Genomic DNA, 16,514 nt, shown 5'->3' with positions numbered 1-16,514 from the left:
ATAAAACCATGATTCTGTTAACAATTACTGGTTTATAGTTGTATAAATATACTCTTACTCACCATAGAGGAAATATCATATTTAAACATGTTGACTCTCTTTTCTGTTAACCAGTAATCAAGAAATGGGCCCACAAGTAAAAGGGATCCAGCCTGGATAGGTGTTGTATGTCCCAGCAGATTGAAAGAGCTTAACAAGTATTTCCTTTTGAGATAATGATGGAAGACAAGTCATCATCTTGTATTCCTATAAGAAATCAGTTGATCACAAACTACATGTGCAACTGCAGGTATACACACACATACAGAGAGAAAGAGAGAGAGAGAGAGAGAGAGAGAGAGAGATAACCTTGGCATGTGTCATTATCTCTTTAGCCCAAGAGAAGAAATTATTGTTGTTGATGTTGCACACCAGAAACAAGAGATTGTGAAGAAACCTCTCAGAGGAGCAAGTCCAAGAAACCTGCATAAACTTCAAAGTAAACATACATGTTATATTTTATATTGTGCTTCAACATCTACCAAAGGGTATTGTTGTCTTTTAACAACAATATAGCGGAGATGATTGATAAATTTGACTCAAAAACCAAACATATTTGAAGTTGGATGATGATTAATAAAAACCAAACATATTTGAAGTTGGATGATGATTAATAAATTTGACTCAAAAACTAAAAGAAAACATATAATTAAAATGACCTTAATCCTATTAGCTAAACAAAATACACTAATCCCATTAGTGAATAACCAAATAAAAATGAAACAAAATAGCCCAAATCCTTTTGATCTTCAATCCATATAAAGATTCAAATTAATACTCCATCTTAATTTCTAAGAGTATTATAATCCTATCAACAAAGAACTAACTAAAAACCAAGCAAAGTGGACCAACATTGAAGACAATCAAGAAATTAATAGTAAAATATTACAAAGCCTCATAAGTACAGTGATTTAGAATTATCAGCATCAGCCACAGGAATAAGGCCAATTTGAAAATCGTTCACTTGTAAGAACCTTGCAGTAGAAACTTTATCTAGTTGTCATCACCTCCTAACATAAGAGATCATCAAGATTACAAACAACATCCAACTCCACTTGAAATTTCAATTACCATCTTCAGGGACAAAATTGTCCAACCTTGGATCAAAAGTATGTTACACATCAGCAGCTCAAGAGAAAATGCACAACCAAACTCAAATTAAGGGCAAAATCTTCCAGTTTAGGCTCTATTTATTAAATGCAAAAATCATAAAATTTACAGGGATTTCTATTTCCATATTCCACAAACTAAGGCAAACCACACAAATCCATTTGACAAATACGCATTCAGAATTCTCGAAAGAAAAGAATCAAAACGCAAAGAATAAGATTTTGGTTACTATTTCGGATGCAGAATTTTAGATTTTAGAGTTTAGGAATTATAGATTTTGATTTAAATTTTAAATAATGAAAGAAAAAAATAAAAAATTAGATTCTTGAAAAGAAAACTCACTGTTGCTTGGAAGACTCAAGGCAATTGATTTCTTATTTAGGCTTGATTATTTCGCGTGATTGACTCTTCATTTTCTGATTTTTATGGCATGATTGTTGAGTTGCGTTTTGCTGCCTTCTACTACCGTTCAATGTGCCGAATGCCTCATGACCTAGATCAAAATTTGTGCTGAAAATTAATACGCCCATAAGAACTTTCTGCTAGTCGGTTGAAGTTGGTTGATGTTAACGAACCTATATTGAATCAAACTGCTGATGTGGATGAAACATATGATGGCCAAGATGAAGCTTTATCTTCTTCCTATGAGGATAGAAAAGGTATACATTTGCCTTCTAATGGTTTTACAGATAAGAAGATCAATGAATCATACGATTTCTATCACATGTAACTTTTTTGTGATATTATGAGCGTCTTATTTGTAGTGCATTCCCTAACAAGCTTTCCTTTAGGTTTAGATTTTATCATTGGTGGCTATGAAACCCTATCCATACATGTAAAGCCATGTAGTTACATAAGTACAAAACAATCCCTCTCATATTTTCATCCTAAGATTGATAAGAGTAAACCTTTATTATCATAAAATTATTTAATTTATAACCTTATGTCTGCCTGAAGTGTAGTAACACTAATTTCTTACTCTTTGTTTCTTTGTAGTCGGCTGATGGTCAACACCTTATACTCCATCCTTTAAACATGAAGTGTCTTCTTCATCATTATGGAACATATGATAATCTTCCTCAAAGGTTGGAGTTTTCATAGATATTCATGAATCAAATTCTGCATCTGTTTCTTTTTCTCCCTTTAAAACTTAAATTCACAAAATTGCAGGATTAGCGGTAAGATTTTGCAATTGGAGAGTGTTACACAGTCAGAAGCCATGAGGAGGCAGTATCGCTAATTGAGCCATTTTTCTTTAACAACCACGTTTCAGGTATGCTTTAAAGCTTGCTTAAATAAAAAAAGGATGCTATGGACCATATGCTTCAGCAGCCCCTGCTATCTATAATCCTGGTTCAGCTGCTACAGCTGCCAATTCCACCTCTAATGAAGACCTTGGTGGGTCCCACTCCCAATTTAAGGAAACTAATGTTTACATCACTGGCCAACAGGTTAGTTTTATTTATTCTACTTCACATTTTTAATTTTTAATTTTATTCTGAGTGCTTGAATCACCCATTATACGACTATATTTTCACAGATAGAATGAAGATGTTAGCCATACTTGTATCAAACTATTATGCATATTTTCTATTTTTTTGAATATTAAGTATCTCTTGGTTATCTAAGAAGGAGCGGGACATCCTTATTAAGAAACACATGGTTTGCTATTCTACTTCTAATAGCCATTTGTCTACAGAAGCTTAGTTATACATAAATGAGTAATTTGTAAATGGGTTTACTCAATTATAACACTTGTTGTTATTTAATTGCAGGTTTCTATTGTAATAGTAAGCGAATATTTTATCACAAGTTGGAGATGCTTAAAAACTTTCATGTACTACTACTACTCAATGGTGAGTCTAGACTGGAAACCTTTGTGGCTCACCAATTAAGGTTGGTTTAAGAAAAAAAATCAGGTTTAATATACTCATAACCGATATAATATGTGTAAAAACCAGTGGTGAGAGGATCGGATCCAAACTAATCATTCCTTAAGTCTTGTTTTTTTTAACTAAAAATCAACTTAAATTTATAATAAAGCTAATTTGTTAAATTTCATGCCCCCTTCATTGTTATGCCTTTAACAGCTCTTACATACATACATCAATTCATTGAAACAACTCATTTCATCTAGACATCAGTATATTTGGTGTGTACAAAGGAAGAAAGAAAGTACCTCCTCAGTAGACCAATTATCATTTAGACATTTTAAATCGTTACCCTTTGGTGACCAAATTAGTCCCTCTATCATGCCACTGAATTGATCCATTTTATTTCCCAATATAGCCAACTCTCTCCAGCCACGTTGTCCACACATCATCTCATCCATTCTGCATAATGATACCAATTTCTTCAGATAACAGACACTTTAAAACAGCCATGTATTTGGTTAGTGTGAATAGATAACATAGAAGAGTAACCTGAGAAAACATTTCTGGGCAGCAGTTCCAATATCACCAGCAGCATAAGCTTCCTGCTTCAGGACTTGCTGGTGAAGATACTTGGCACAGAACTTAGAGACTGCCTGACCTGAAAGATAAAAAAAAGCTTAGTGAGGACACCTTATATATTGATGAGATTAAAACTTAATCTTGAAGATCGATTAGATCTTAAACAGGTAAATAAAGATTAAACGGCAAGAACGCAAAAATAATGAACAACTCAAGAATGAATCAAACGTGTCGAAGGATTATAAAACAAACCTCAGAAGAGCTCGATCAAGAACATCAACTGTAGAGGGTTAGAAGGTTTACAGGAACGATAAAGAAAGAACTATGTAATGCTGTCTTCTTGTATCAATCGTATTCTCTAAATCGTTAACCTAATATGCATGCAAGCATATACTTATATAGTAAACCTAACAGGCTCACGGTTGGACAGGCCCAAACCGGAGTACAAAACAATTGGACAAACAGTCGTGCCCAATGACGCAATACTTAAACAAAACTTGAACCCAACAATCTCCCCCTTTGCGTCAATTGGAGCGAGATCTTCACTTGTTACTTGGGCCAGCAGCAGCGGCAGGTACCTTCTTCTTTACAGTCTGAAACAGACGAGAGATAAGAGCAAGTATCGTCTGTCTGAATCTGATGTACCATTGGATCATATCATTGAAGTATTTGACATCGTCCGCTGCATTCTCTTTACACCGACGGATGATCGACAGCACATGCTCAAGACAAGCAGTGGTATAAAGATGTTTATCCGCTAAAGCAAAGAGACATTTATGTCCTTCTGCTCTAGTGAACATGACGGAATTACGCTTCGGGTCGATCTTTCCCATCTTCATTTGATTGAGATCACTAGCCGATCCAACAGGAGATATCTTCGGTTTCTTCTTGAAGACAGTGGCTACCTCCTGATCCATCAAGACGCCCTCCATGATGTAACAGAGTAACATCCTTTTGAGATGGTCTATAATTGGACCATATTCAGCTTCATTCGTCAAAAGGATGTTATGCAAAACGATCCAATCATGAAGGTTGAGGTTCGGTAGATCTGCTAGGGATATAAGATGTTCGGTTCTTGCAGACCCTCTGATCACCCTGAACCGAACATTGATGAATCTCCCTTCGGTATACGGCTTTAAAACTCGAACATTAACGATCTTTTGAGCGCTCCATGTTTGGTACTGTGGTTGAGCAGCCTTCAGATAGAATTCGATTAGCTCCCTGTCGACCTCAGGATTAGGATGAGGGACTTCAAAAATGTTGGAGAAGGCGTGGAAGATAAACGCCTTTCGAGTCAAGGGCATATCGAACTGCGAATCGACAGAATTGTAGCAATCGAAGGAGATCATCGGTTCGAGCCATAGGATGCTAGGAGTATCTATGGCCTCCTTTATCATTCTCTCCCGAGTCCAAGTAGGGAAAAGAGTCTTCCTGCTCTCGAGGAGATCGTGGGCTTCTTTCTTCTTGCGTTCGGCTTCTTCAGCTTCTCGCGCCACACGAACATTATCACTTTCAACATTGTGACTGTTTTTGCGTTTAAGCAAGTCAGCAATGGTTTCTTTATCATCTTCATCTTCTTCCTCAGCTATTTTCTTTCCTTTATCCTTCACACCCGAACCCGAAGTTTGACCAGTCGGAGGTGGTTCGGTTGTGTGAGCAGCTTTTGAGGAAGGAGGTGGTTTCGATCCGGACTTCACTTCTACCCCTTGTTTCGGATTGGACACGAAACTAGGTAGCCCTTCAATTTTGCTGAGGAGGTCCAGGGCAGGAGCAAGTTTTTCAGCAAGGGTTCGCCTCACCAAATGATTGAGAATCGGATCGTGTGCTTCCAGGATGTTGGATAGGGTAGAGTGTACATCCCAAACACATGTTTTGATAACCTCCCGTTCGGATCGAAGAGCTTCAATCTGTTTCTGAGAGTTTGAAAGCTGAGTGCTCTTGACCTTGAGGGCGGTGGTTTTACTTGCCAAAACGTCCATTAACGAGTTTTCAGCAGCGAGATCCTCTTGAAGTTTAGCGAGGCGCTCGTCAATGGAGGCATGAAGGGCCGAGTTGTCGTCGCTGATGGATTGGCAAAGGGTAGCGAATGACTGTAACTCCGTTGAGACGAACGTGGCCAATTGTTCAACGATTGGTTCCAACGTTGTCTTTGTAGCATCAGCGCTCTCCTGTAAGGACTTCAACAGGGAAGAGGCTTCAGAGAATAGTTTATCGACTTTTGCGGTCGCAGCCTCACAAGCTTTTGTGGAGGCGTCAATTGCTGCAGTGGCTGAAGTGACGGAATCATGCTGAGCCCTGGAGAAGGCATCAACAATCTTCTGAAGAGCAGCTTCAGAGAGAGAGGACTGAGTGTTGGAGGATGAAGCAAGAAGCAAGTCGACCTTCTCGTTTAGCTCCTTAAGATGCTTCTTTGTTACTGGAGCATCGTCCTCGTCGTCGCTTTGAACCTGAAACAGACTAAAGTAGACCGAATCGAAGGTCATATTTTCCCCTCCAAGGAAAGGGTTATCTCCATCAGAGGCATGATCTGGAGATGTTGGGGGTGGGGAAGCTGGGGGTGTGGTGGTTTGTGTAGGTTTAGGTTGAGTGTTGGTGGGGGTAGTTTCGGGTGGTGGTTGAGTGTGGGTAGGTTCGGTTGTATGCTGGGTTTCGGTTGTATGAGGAGGTTCGGTTACAGGTGGTGTTTCAGTTGCATCGGTATGAACCCCCGTATCAGATACGTTGGTTGTAACCTTTGCAGTTGTTGTAGTGGTATCTTTGAAAATGGGTGATGGTATAGGGAAAGAGGTTTTAGGAATGGTGGTAGTGGGGTTTATGGTGGGAATGGAAGTAGGGATTGTTTGAGTAGGAGAGGGAATGGGTGAGACATGAATTTCCATGTCTGGGGTAGGTGATCGGGGTGAGGTGTTGCCTCTTGGAGGGGTTTCGCCTCTTTGAGAGCCTTCTGAACCCGAACTCTCGCCTTCTGAATCACTCGAAGAGGAAGCGATGATAAGCTTTCGCTTCAGTTGAGTCTTCTGTCTCTTCGGCTGCAGGGATTGTGCAGCTTTGGTTGGTTTCCTCTTCCTGGGAAAAGGACCTTTAGCAGCTTTGGTCACTTGCTTCCCTTTATCCGCCTTTTTGCCCCTATTAACAGGTTTGTCAGCATCATGGATGGACTTGAGCATTTCCGGTGTGAGTTCCCTAGGTCCAGTCGCCTTGAACTCCTTAATTGTCCGGATGAGCCTGCTGTCAGATGGAACATCGCCGTACATTGTCTCCGGAATGGAGCCAATGAAAGAAAACTTGGATGCATCAGAGACGATGATCTTCGTGGTATGAAAAGAACCGATCGAAGACATCGATGCACCAGCAGCAGTGGGGACATCAAATTTATCCATCGCCCATTTGGTGATGAGAGTCCAGAACCGGGCATACGACAGGAGGGCTAACGAACCTAGGCTTGAGACAACATTCTTTTCCTGCAGCACAATTTTCTCCTGAGACTTGAGAATACCCACCAGTTTCGCCAAAGAATATGATTTAAACTGCCCATGGGCTTTAACTGTAGACACCACTGCTCTCCACTCTGATCTTAGACCATTTAAAAACGTAACCTTCTGCTCGATAAGCTTCCTTTCGATGTCATGTTTGATCATCTTGCTGAGAAGATGATTGAAGCGATCGAATGTTTGGGTCACAGTTTCTTCGGCTCCTTGCCTGAATTCTCCAAACTCAGATAAGAGTAAGGTTTGGATAGAGTGTTCAAGATCCTCGTCTTTAGAGTACAGTTCACGAAGTCTATCCCAAACTTCCTTTGTCATGGTGCATGAACTTACTAACCTGAAAGTGTCGGACTGAAGGGCGAATCTGATCAGTCTTAACGCCTTGATATTGCACTGGAATTTATCCTTTTCATCTTGCGCAATATCTTTAACATCCTTCAGCAGATCATTATACTCCTTTTGAGTTTTAATAATCCTTGACGTTGCAGAGTGAGAAAACGGTCCATTAATAATTGCTTCCCAGATGAGGTATCCATTATCCTCAAATCCTATAACATAGTCTTCAAAGTGATGCGCCCAGACTTCATAATCATGGGTGTATAGGATGGGAATCTTCATGGTTGATCCAATGCTGTTGGAAATATTGATAGGATTCGATTGCACTCGTCCATAATGATCGAATAACCTGTTCAAAGATCAGACTTGTAATAAATCAGATTAGGGCAAAACAATAAATATCAAGATACGTCAATAATGAGATGACGGCTCAATAAATATCAGTAATTGCGGAAAAACCCTAATTGAAACCTTTTCACAGAAAAAAAGTGTATCGATTACATAGCCTCCTGCTCTGATGCCAATTGATGAGATTAAAACTTAATCTTGAAGATCGGTTAGATCTTAAACAGGTAAATAAAGATTAAACAGCAAGAACGCAAAAATAATGAACAACTCAAGAATGAATCAAATGTGTCGAATGATTATAAAACAACCTTCAGAAGAGCTCGATCAAGAACATCAACTGTAGAGGGTTAGAAGGTTTACAGGAACGATAAAGAAAGAACTATGGAATGCTGTCTTCTTGTATCAATCGTATTCTCTAAATCGTTAACCTAATATGCATGCAAGCATATACTTATATAGTAAACCTAATAGGCTCACGGTTGGACAGGCCCAAACCGGAGTACAAAACAATTGGACAAACACTCGAGCCCAATGACGCAATACTTAAACAAAACTTGAACCCAACATATATGAAGAAACAAACATGTGTGTATATAATCTATATCCATATGCTTACCTCCATGGCCATCATAAACGCCAAAGAAAGATGTGGAGTTGTCCAAGTCAAGTAAAGCAGCATGCTACCAAACACCTCATATTGACACATAAAATCTTGGTTAATTACTATAGTGATCAATGTTTGGGCTGACTGAAAGTTGTATCATAGAGAGATATAGAGAAAATTCAACAAGATTACAAGAGCATTAAACTATCATACCTTTTTAGAATATAGAAAATCCAAACAGGAACAATAGCTTATATAACTAACAAGTAGCCTATACTAGGGACTTACAACATCTTCCATTGATGTGCGCCATCCTTGCATGGATGAGACTCCATATCTCAGTTTCTCATTCTCATCATCGTCGGATGTTTTATCAGTTTTAGGTGTGCTTAGGTAAACCCCCATATCTAGTAATCAACCCGGATGGTAAGCCTAAAATCCCAAAATCATCAATCACAATTACAGAAGTTACAGTTAGATATAAAATTAGACGCCACATCTGGCATGCTAAAGAAAAATACAGCTATATCACTTCATATGTACAGTATATTATCAGACACCTAAAACCAGTACAGTTCAGATGCATCATGAAAACACGAAACAAATAAAGGCAACGAAACCAAAACACCAAACATAAACACAGATTCCAAACAGTCATGCCCTAAAATGCTAAGCCTAATTGAAATTTCAAACAATTATCGAATCAATGGCAAATCTAACGTAATATTAGATATTCCACAAAGTCCAAATCTAGAAAACGAAGATGCTCACATAAAGCCCAATCACGATGGATCAATGATTTCAAAAACGAAATGACAGATTAAGGGTGAATCGAATTGTAAAAATTATCTATTTCTAAGCTAGCATCCGAGTGTAATTAAGATCTAAGCCGCATCACAACAAATCAAATATTCAAATTAACGAAACTTACGAGAGATTGGAATTGTCCGTACAGTTTTGTTCCAGTGGCGGATGAGGCATTTTATCAAACATGTTGCGTGCATCATCGATTCTTCCCCATTTACTGTATAAGTCGATTTCTCGATTTCTATTTCTCTTTCTCCTATTCCAGTCTCCGACTTTCTGTTGCTGTGATAGAGAGTTTCCTTCCGTCGCTGGGATTTGAGTAGTGCCATCACTCCTCCGAAGGCTCTGAGTTTTCTCGGTCTAGGTCACCAGACCTAATGTTGCTGGCAAGGGCAGGCGAGGTGAGATTGCCGGAGATGAGGGGCTCCATCGGCTGGGTGACGCTGGAAAGCGTTGGACGGTGGGGCAAGGCTAGACGGAGGTCAGAGGTGGGAGGCGCCAACACCAAGAGAAACGTCGGAGGTGGGAGAAGCTGTCGACGTCGAGAACCGAGAAGAAGAGAAAGGGTTTGTCGAAGTGAGAAGGAGAGAAAGGGAAGTTGAAGAGAGAATGAGCAGTACAAGAGGGCATAATCGGGGCAAGTTCTTGAAAAAAAAAAGCCCTAGCTACTAGGGAAATTAAACTGGAGGGAATAAAAAAAGGAAGGCGGGGATTTTAAGTTTTTGGGATTTCATTTTCCCCGGATGGAACGCGCGCGTTCTATTAAAATTTATAAAGCAACGGTCGTAGACGACACGCAGGTGCCCTCCGTGTTTTTATTTTTTTTTTGTTTAGACACTAATTTTAGGGCACGCAAAAATGCGCGTCTGAAATCCTTTACATTTTGGAAGAGATGACATTATTTTTTAGACACTCACCTTTGCGTATCATAAATCACTGCGTGTCATGGTTCGCGCGTCATAAAAGGCTATATTTCTAGTAGTGGTGCCAAAGCTATGGTTTAAGGATGAAACCCTAAATTCCCTTGCTGGGTGACCAAGCAGTCTGTTTCCATCTTTCAAGGGGATTGGACAAAAACACTTGGGTTTGCCCAAGTGATTTTCGTTCACCTCATCTAATGAGGTCCTTGGGCCTTCTTTCTTCAACTTTCAGTAAATAACCAAATAGTCCCTACACTTTTAATTAGTGCAATTAATTTCAATTAGTTTTTGATTAATTATTAATTAAATAATATGACTTCTAATTAATATATTGTTTTCACAATATATTAATAAATCAATTATTTCAATTTATTACTCAAATAATAAATCAACCTCTTTCTCTCCAAAATCATTATGTCTAGTTGCTAGGTTTGAGGGAAACCTAAAAGGACCCTGCTACTATCAATTCAAGTATATACCAATTATAGTTATGGGATAAGACACCTAATCCAATAGAATATTCCTTCATCAAATTTCAACTGAAATTTAGAAAGATTATCTTTGAGATTCATGATGAAACATCTACACCCGAAAACATGAAAGAATTTAACATTAGGTTTCCTGTCTTTTATTATTTCATAAGGTGTAATATTGATGCAACAATGAATAAAAGAATGACTTTGTGTGAAACAAGCAGTCGAAACAGCTTCATTTCAAAGAGATTGAGGCACGTTCGCATAAGTAAGCATTGTCTGTGCAACTTCACATTGAGAACGATTCCTCCTTTCGAAAGCACCATTTTGTTATGGTGTGTACGAAGACGAAAAGTTGTGTGATATTCCTAACTCAGTCAAGAATGAATCAAGAATTTGATTCTTTAATTTTGATCCATTATCACTCTTAATCATCAAACTTTCTTCTTTAAACTCAACTCTATGTTGTTGATAAAGTCAATCATCACTTGAGCAGTTTCAAATTTCTGTCAAAGAAAGAATACCCAAGTAAACATTGAAAAACATCACCAATGACTAATATGTACTTCTTCCTAATGAGAGTTTCGACAGTCGATGGTCAACATATGTCAATGTGAAGAAGTTCTTAAGGTTCTCTGATTTTTGAATCCATAACGATTGGATGACCTTGTCGATGTTGTTTTACTTGTTCACATGTTGCACACAACGAATCATCATCAAATCTTAAAACATATAAACCTCAAACAAGATCATTTAACACAAGTTTGTTAAGATTTTTGAAGCTAAGATGGGAAAGACGTCAATGCCATAACTAGCTGACGTCTGAGGAAGCTTTCAACAACAAGCACGCGGAGGGAACTCCAAAGATGGGTTTGATGTCAAGAGGGACCATATCTCTTTTTCTTTATGACTTTATAAGAATCTCCTTTGTTTCCTTGTTAGAGATAATACTTCCTTCCTCATCAGAAAGAACCTAATTGCCAGTGCCTACAACAAGTTGTGAAACACTAATAAAATTATTCTTTAGTCCTTTGACATACGCAACACGGTCTACCATGAATTTCCCATTTATTACTGTAACATCCCGTGTTTCTAGGTATGTTCAAATCCTTCCTTCGGTAAATTAATACGTCATGTTAGTCTTTGAATTTGGTGGAATTTAGCCCTAAAAGGCCCAAAGGGTTGGTAATTTTGGTCAGAAGGGGATTCCGCTAGGCGTACATATGAGTACGCTAGTTGTACTAGGGCGCGCCCTAGTACGCAAGGCATATGCATATGTACGCAGGACGTACGTATGTCCGAGTGCAACCCTAACTTATAGGGTTTGTTGGGTATTTAAACCCTATTATGGACCCTTTACCCTTATCCTTTCAGCCTCCAAGTCATGAGATCGTTTCATGGCAACCCTAGCTTCTCTTTTGTATGTGTGTGAGCTAAGAGCGTGTTTCTTGTGTGGTTGAAGAAGAAGAAGAAGAAAAAGTATCAAGGTGTTTAGAGAGTGAATCATGCTTGTAGATCTAAGATCATCTTGTCATTTAGAAGCTTCAAAAGGTAAAAAGCTTTTGCCTTTGTGCTTGTATTGTGTGGGTCTTGTTTTGTTAGATTTTTGGTACTCTTATTGTCCCAAAAGTCCCAATATTGTGCATGAGTTATCTTGGACATTTTGAGTTGTCCTTTCAGACCCTAGGAAGGGGTCTAAGTTATAAAAATGAGGTCTCTTTGGCTACTTTGGCTTCATGTTGCTTATAGGAGGTCTTAGTGGATTAATACCATGCATTAAGAACTTTTTTGACGTCAAAAGTCTTAAAGTTTGAGACTTTATGGTTCTTAGATACATTTATTCGATGGATCTAGAATTTGGGCTTAAGTGCTTAAGCCATTAAGAACTTATTAGAGTTTTGAACTCAGCGAGGGTACGCCCCGCATACGCAGTCAACGCCTCTGTTTGCAGCCAATGCGAGGCTTACATACGCCCCGCGTAGCCTTAGAGTACGCCCAACATATGCTCTTTGTTGATCTTTTGCGAGTTGGGCTTCAGTTTTCGGCAAGTTTGGGCTTAGGCCCTTAATGGACTTTCTGAGTATAAGTATTCTGGGCCAGTTAAGGGAATTGGTCCTTAGGATACGGTCTATTAGGGAGTTAGGCCAAATTTGGAAAATTAGGCCAATTACGGGCCTTGTATATTTTGGACCTTTTTGGATCAAGGTTGGACTTGGCCTTGGCCCAGTAAATAAAGGTTAATTGTAACAACCCGATATTTTTCAAGTCAATGTATCGATCTAAAGTCAAGTATTGTATCCCATTTTTGAAATAGTAAGAATAGCGTCAAAAATGAAATTTTCAAAAATATAAAGAACACTAAAATCCGAGTTATAACGAAGAAGTTATGACCCATCGAAGATCCGCAACAAAACCGGTAAAACACTGTTAAGCATAAAATGCGAAATTTCAATAAAATGATTTTTAGTCTTAGGCATCTAAATGAAAGTCGTAGATATCATTAAACCGTGAACGTACATAAAAAGAACGTCCAAATCTGACATTGTATGAGGAAGTTATGATTTTTCAAAGTTTTAGATATAACAATAGACAGCTAAAACCTCGAAATAGAGATCGAGCGACAGTTAGTCGACGCAACCTAAACAAGAATCGAATATCTCAACAATAAAAGTACAACGGTAAAAAGACAGACAAAAACGAACGTCGGATGAAGAAGTTATGATTTTTTTAATGAATTTTTCCTGTCCCGGCCTGTTAAAAATATAATATTAAAAAAAAGTCAAAATTAACCGACGGAGTCTAAATGAAGGTTGTAGAGCATAACATCACCTACGCGTGGATATAAAGAATGTCAAAATCGGAAGTCGTATACGAGAGATATGAATTTCTAAAGTTCGGGACATGAATTCCCACCCTGTCAGAGGACTCACGACGTGAGCCACTCCATGTTCACGACGTGAGCTAGGGATGGATAGGATTCCAGTATTGGGCTGTCAGAAGTCGAGACAGCAGATGGATAGGATTGACCTCACGATGTGAGCCACTCGATGCTCACAACATGAGCTCCAAAATCACTCCCTATAAATAGAAATAAATGGTCTTGGGTTTAGGCTTCTCAACTCTACTTCCCTTTCTACTTTTACTCTATTTTAAGCATCCCGAAATTACCCCGATGCCCCGGTTACGTGTGGAAGCCCTGACGGAAGCCTGAAGTTCCCGAGATTTCCGAGAAATCGACGTCTTTCCGGTCGAAGTGTTGCGCGAGCAAAGTATCATTTTCATCAAATCGTCACTTCTACCAAGTGAGTTCATACACCTAAGCTTATCTTTTAAATGATTTTAAATGATTTCATGGGGGGATACAAGTAGAAAACATTATAGTTATTGTATCAATCACATGTGATTAATAACTATCAAACAAGTGGATTTCTTATACTTCAAAATGGTGTTATCAAGCAAACTATTTCAAAACATTTTATAAATTGACATTAAGTCATCTGTAACCATTCAAATGGTTAAATTCCTTTATATGTTAAAACTATTTTATATGCTAAACTCTTTATCAAATTCTTTTAAACTTATATATTGTTAAAATCATGTCTATATAGATATAGTTATATAAATAAGGTTGAAGGGACTTAGGATTGATAACTCACTTTATTTCCTGTTCCTTCTTTGGTTGTGGACATAGGGTATCGGTTGTTTGTCCAAGTGTCGTTTGAATCATAGTTATATATTATGTATATGTATGTAGATATAAAAGTTCTTCCAATCAGTTCAATACCTTTGGGTAACAAGGGTGTACAAACATGAATAGTCATTCAAACAACAGTGCTAGTAAACTATAATAGGTATGGTTTAGGAGAATAATACTTACTATTTTCTAGAACAAAGTAAATTACAAGAGTCAGTTCATACATGAGTCAGTTCAAACATATGATAACAAGAACAGAAAGGAACATACAATAACAAGAAACAGAAAGGAACATACATCCTTTTACAAGAACAAGATAACAATAAGGTGAAACTACTTCACAACTTACAAATATACTTGTTAGGTCGCATTTTCTAACCATTCTCTGGAAGGAGAACGGGCATTGTGTGTATAGATTTATACGGGACTGACAATCCCACCTCCCAACTGTTAGCTACAGTCCGGCATACACGCCAAGGGGTGACAAATGTCACATATTCAGCTTCAACACCAACAGGTCGTTGTGTTAAATACTCGCCAATCAGTATGGTTATAACCACATCACATTTTAACCTTAATAAACACATTGGTTTTATGGTAATTAGTGCTTCGGCAGTTATTTTAAACAACTTTACTGTACACTTTCATTTTTCCATTACATTCATACAACGATTTACTCACATAAAAAATGCATACTATTTTTCGTATAAAGATAGTTTTAGAAATATGGAAAACCCAGATCTATACTATTTCAAGTACAAACACACATCTTACATCATTGTTAAAGAGAAACATGTTGGATTAGCGTCTAAGTCCCTAACTATAATTGGTAAGACTTGACCCGACTCGACATGGTCCATTTGGGTTGTTTGGCATCGGGACATTTGGATAGACCGTTTGTGAGAAGAAGAGATTTGTGACATATTAATATATTATAAGTTCTAATATATTAATATAAAATTATGTTATTTAATTAGTATTGATCAAGAATAAATTTGGACTTAATTTATTGATCAAAAGAGACTAATTAAATATATGGGGATTGATTGCGTAAATCATTCATTCTTATATATGTGGGCTTATGATCCAAGATTCCTTATGTTGGGTTTAACCCATGTGGTGGTCCATGGATACTCCATGGAGTTTAAAACCCATGGAGTATAAGGAATGGGTAAAGTCATGGGTTACATTGTGTAACCCTAATGTGCACACTATATAAGGACCCCTTTAGCTCAAGAAATTGACACAAGTAATACATATATGAGGGCTAGTCAATTTGAGCTTGGAGTGTCTTATTCTCATGGTTATTCCAAGTGTTCATGGTGTGGTGTGAACTATTTGAGGTGTCACACTTGGGGCACTAGGCTCTCAAGCTTCATGGAGTCAAGAAACAACAACAAGGTATGTATTCTATCTATTTTATTACCCTAGTATCAATGTTTTGGTATGCTAGTTAGGATAATACCTTGGATATTCATATTTGTATGTATAATAGAGAAAACATAGATCCAAGGTATTTAGGGTTGCATGTACACTTAGGAGTGTTAGAATGCTCTAAACCCAACAGTGGTATCAGAGCCATGGGTTGTTTTCTGTTATATTCATGCAAATGTTTGATTTTCAAATTTGAAAAAAAAATGAAGTTTGTCAAATTTTAAGATAATTACTTGTTTTGTGAAAAACTAATTATTTGTAAGATTTGAATCATTTGCTATATGAGTTGAATTAGGTCAAATTTAGTAAAAGATAAAATGATATGATTATTTTATTAGTTTTAAAAGTTTGATCTAAATGTTTTAAGGAGTTACAAATTTTGTCATAAAATTTTGGAGCTCAAAAGTTTTTTTTTTTTTTGAAACCTCCATAAGTTATGGATATGAAAAGGTTTTAAAAAATTGATTCAAAGTTTTTTATGGAGTTACAAAATTTGGTGTTAAATTTTTAAAGAATTCCATAACTTATTCTTAAGTTATGGAACATGAAAATTTTCATCATAAAACAAGCATTTAACTCCATAAGTTATGGATTACCAAAAGTTTTATATTTCCTTGATTTATGAGTTAGTTTAGATTAATGAAAAAAATTGTGTTTTAGTTGTTTTCAATACTAATTAATCTAGAGGTAGTTCATAAAATGTGTTTTTGTAACTTGTCCTCAAGTTACATAAAAGGTCACATTTATGAATCTTAAAACTCATAAAAGTGCCATACATAAAAAAAATGAAGAGTATTTTTCATTAAATAAT

The 16,514-nt window shown here is 37.4% G+C and overlaps 1 protein-coding gene across 1 annotated transcript; it reads right to left on the bottom strand.

Moving 5' to 3' along the window:
- Positions 1–3,289: 3,289 nt before the first annotated feature.
- LOC111883855 (probable protein phosphatase 2C 60) lies at positions 3,290–9,300 on the bottom strand. Its single transcript, XM_042896735.2, has 5 exons — positions 9,147–9,300; positions 8,664–8,807; positions 8,388–8,451; positions 3,573–3,681; positions 3,290–3,482 (listed from the first exon to the last, which is right to left on the bottom strand). The coding sequence occupies exons 2-5, from the start codon at positions 8,778–8,780 to the stop codon at positions 3,290–3,292; spliced, it is 483 nt and encodes a 160-aa protein (XP_042752669.2). The 5' UTR covers positions 8,781–8,807; positions 9,147–9,300.
- Positions 9,301–16,514: the final 7,214 nt, after the last annotated feature.

This window comes from Lactuca sativa, chromosome 7, assembly GCF_002870075.4.
Source record: "Lactuca sativa cultivar Salinas chromosome 7, Lsat_Salinas_v11, whole genome shotgun sequence".
NCBI classification, from domain to species: domain Eukaryota; kingdom Viridiplantae; phylum Streptophyta; class Magnoliopsida; order Asterales; family Asteraceae; genus Lactuca; species Lactuca sativa.
This window is presented reverse-complemented; position numbering and strand designations above follow the sequence as displayed.

Excerpts from the sequence above, each read along its gene's own strand:
- LOC111883855 (XM_042896735.2), bottom strand. The coding sequence starts at position 8,780 with ATGGGGGTTTACCTAAGCACACCTAAAACTGATAAAACATCCGACGAT. Across the intron at positions 3,682-8,387 it reads CGTTTATGATGGCCATGGAG|GTCAGGCAGTCTCTAAGTTC; the intron begins GTAAGCATATGG and ends TTTATCTTTCAG. Across the intron at positions 3,483-3,572 it reads GCCCAGAAATGTTTTCTCAG|AATGGATGAGATGATGTGTG; the intron begins GTTACTCTTCTA and ends ATCATTATGCAG.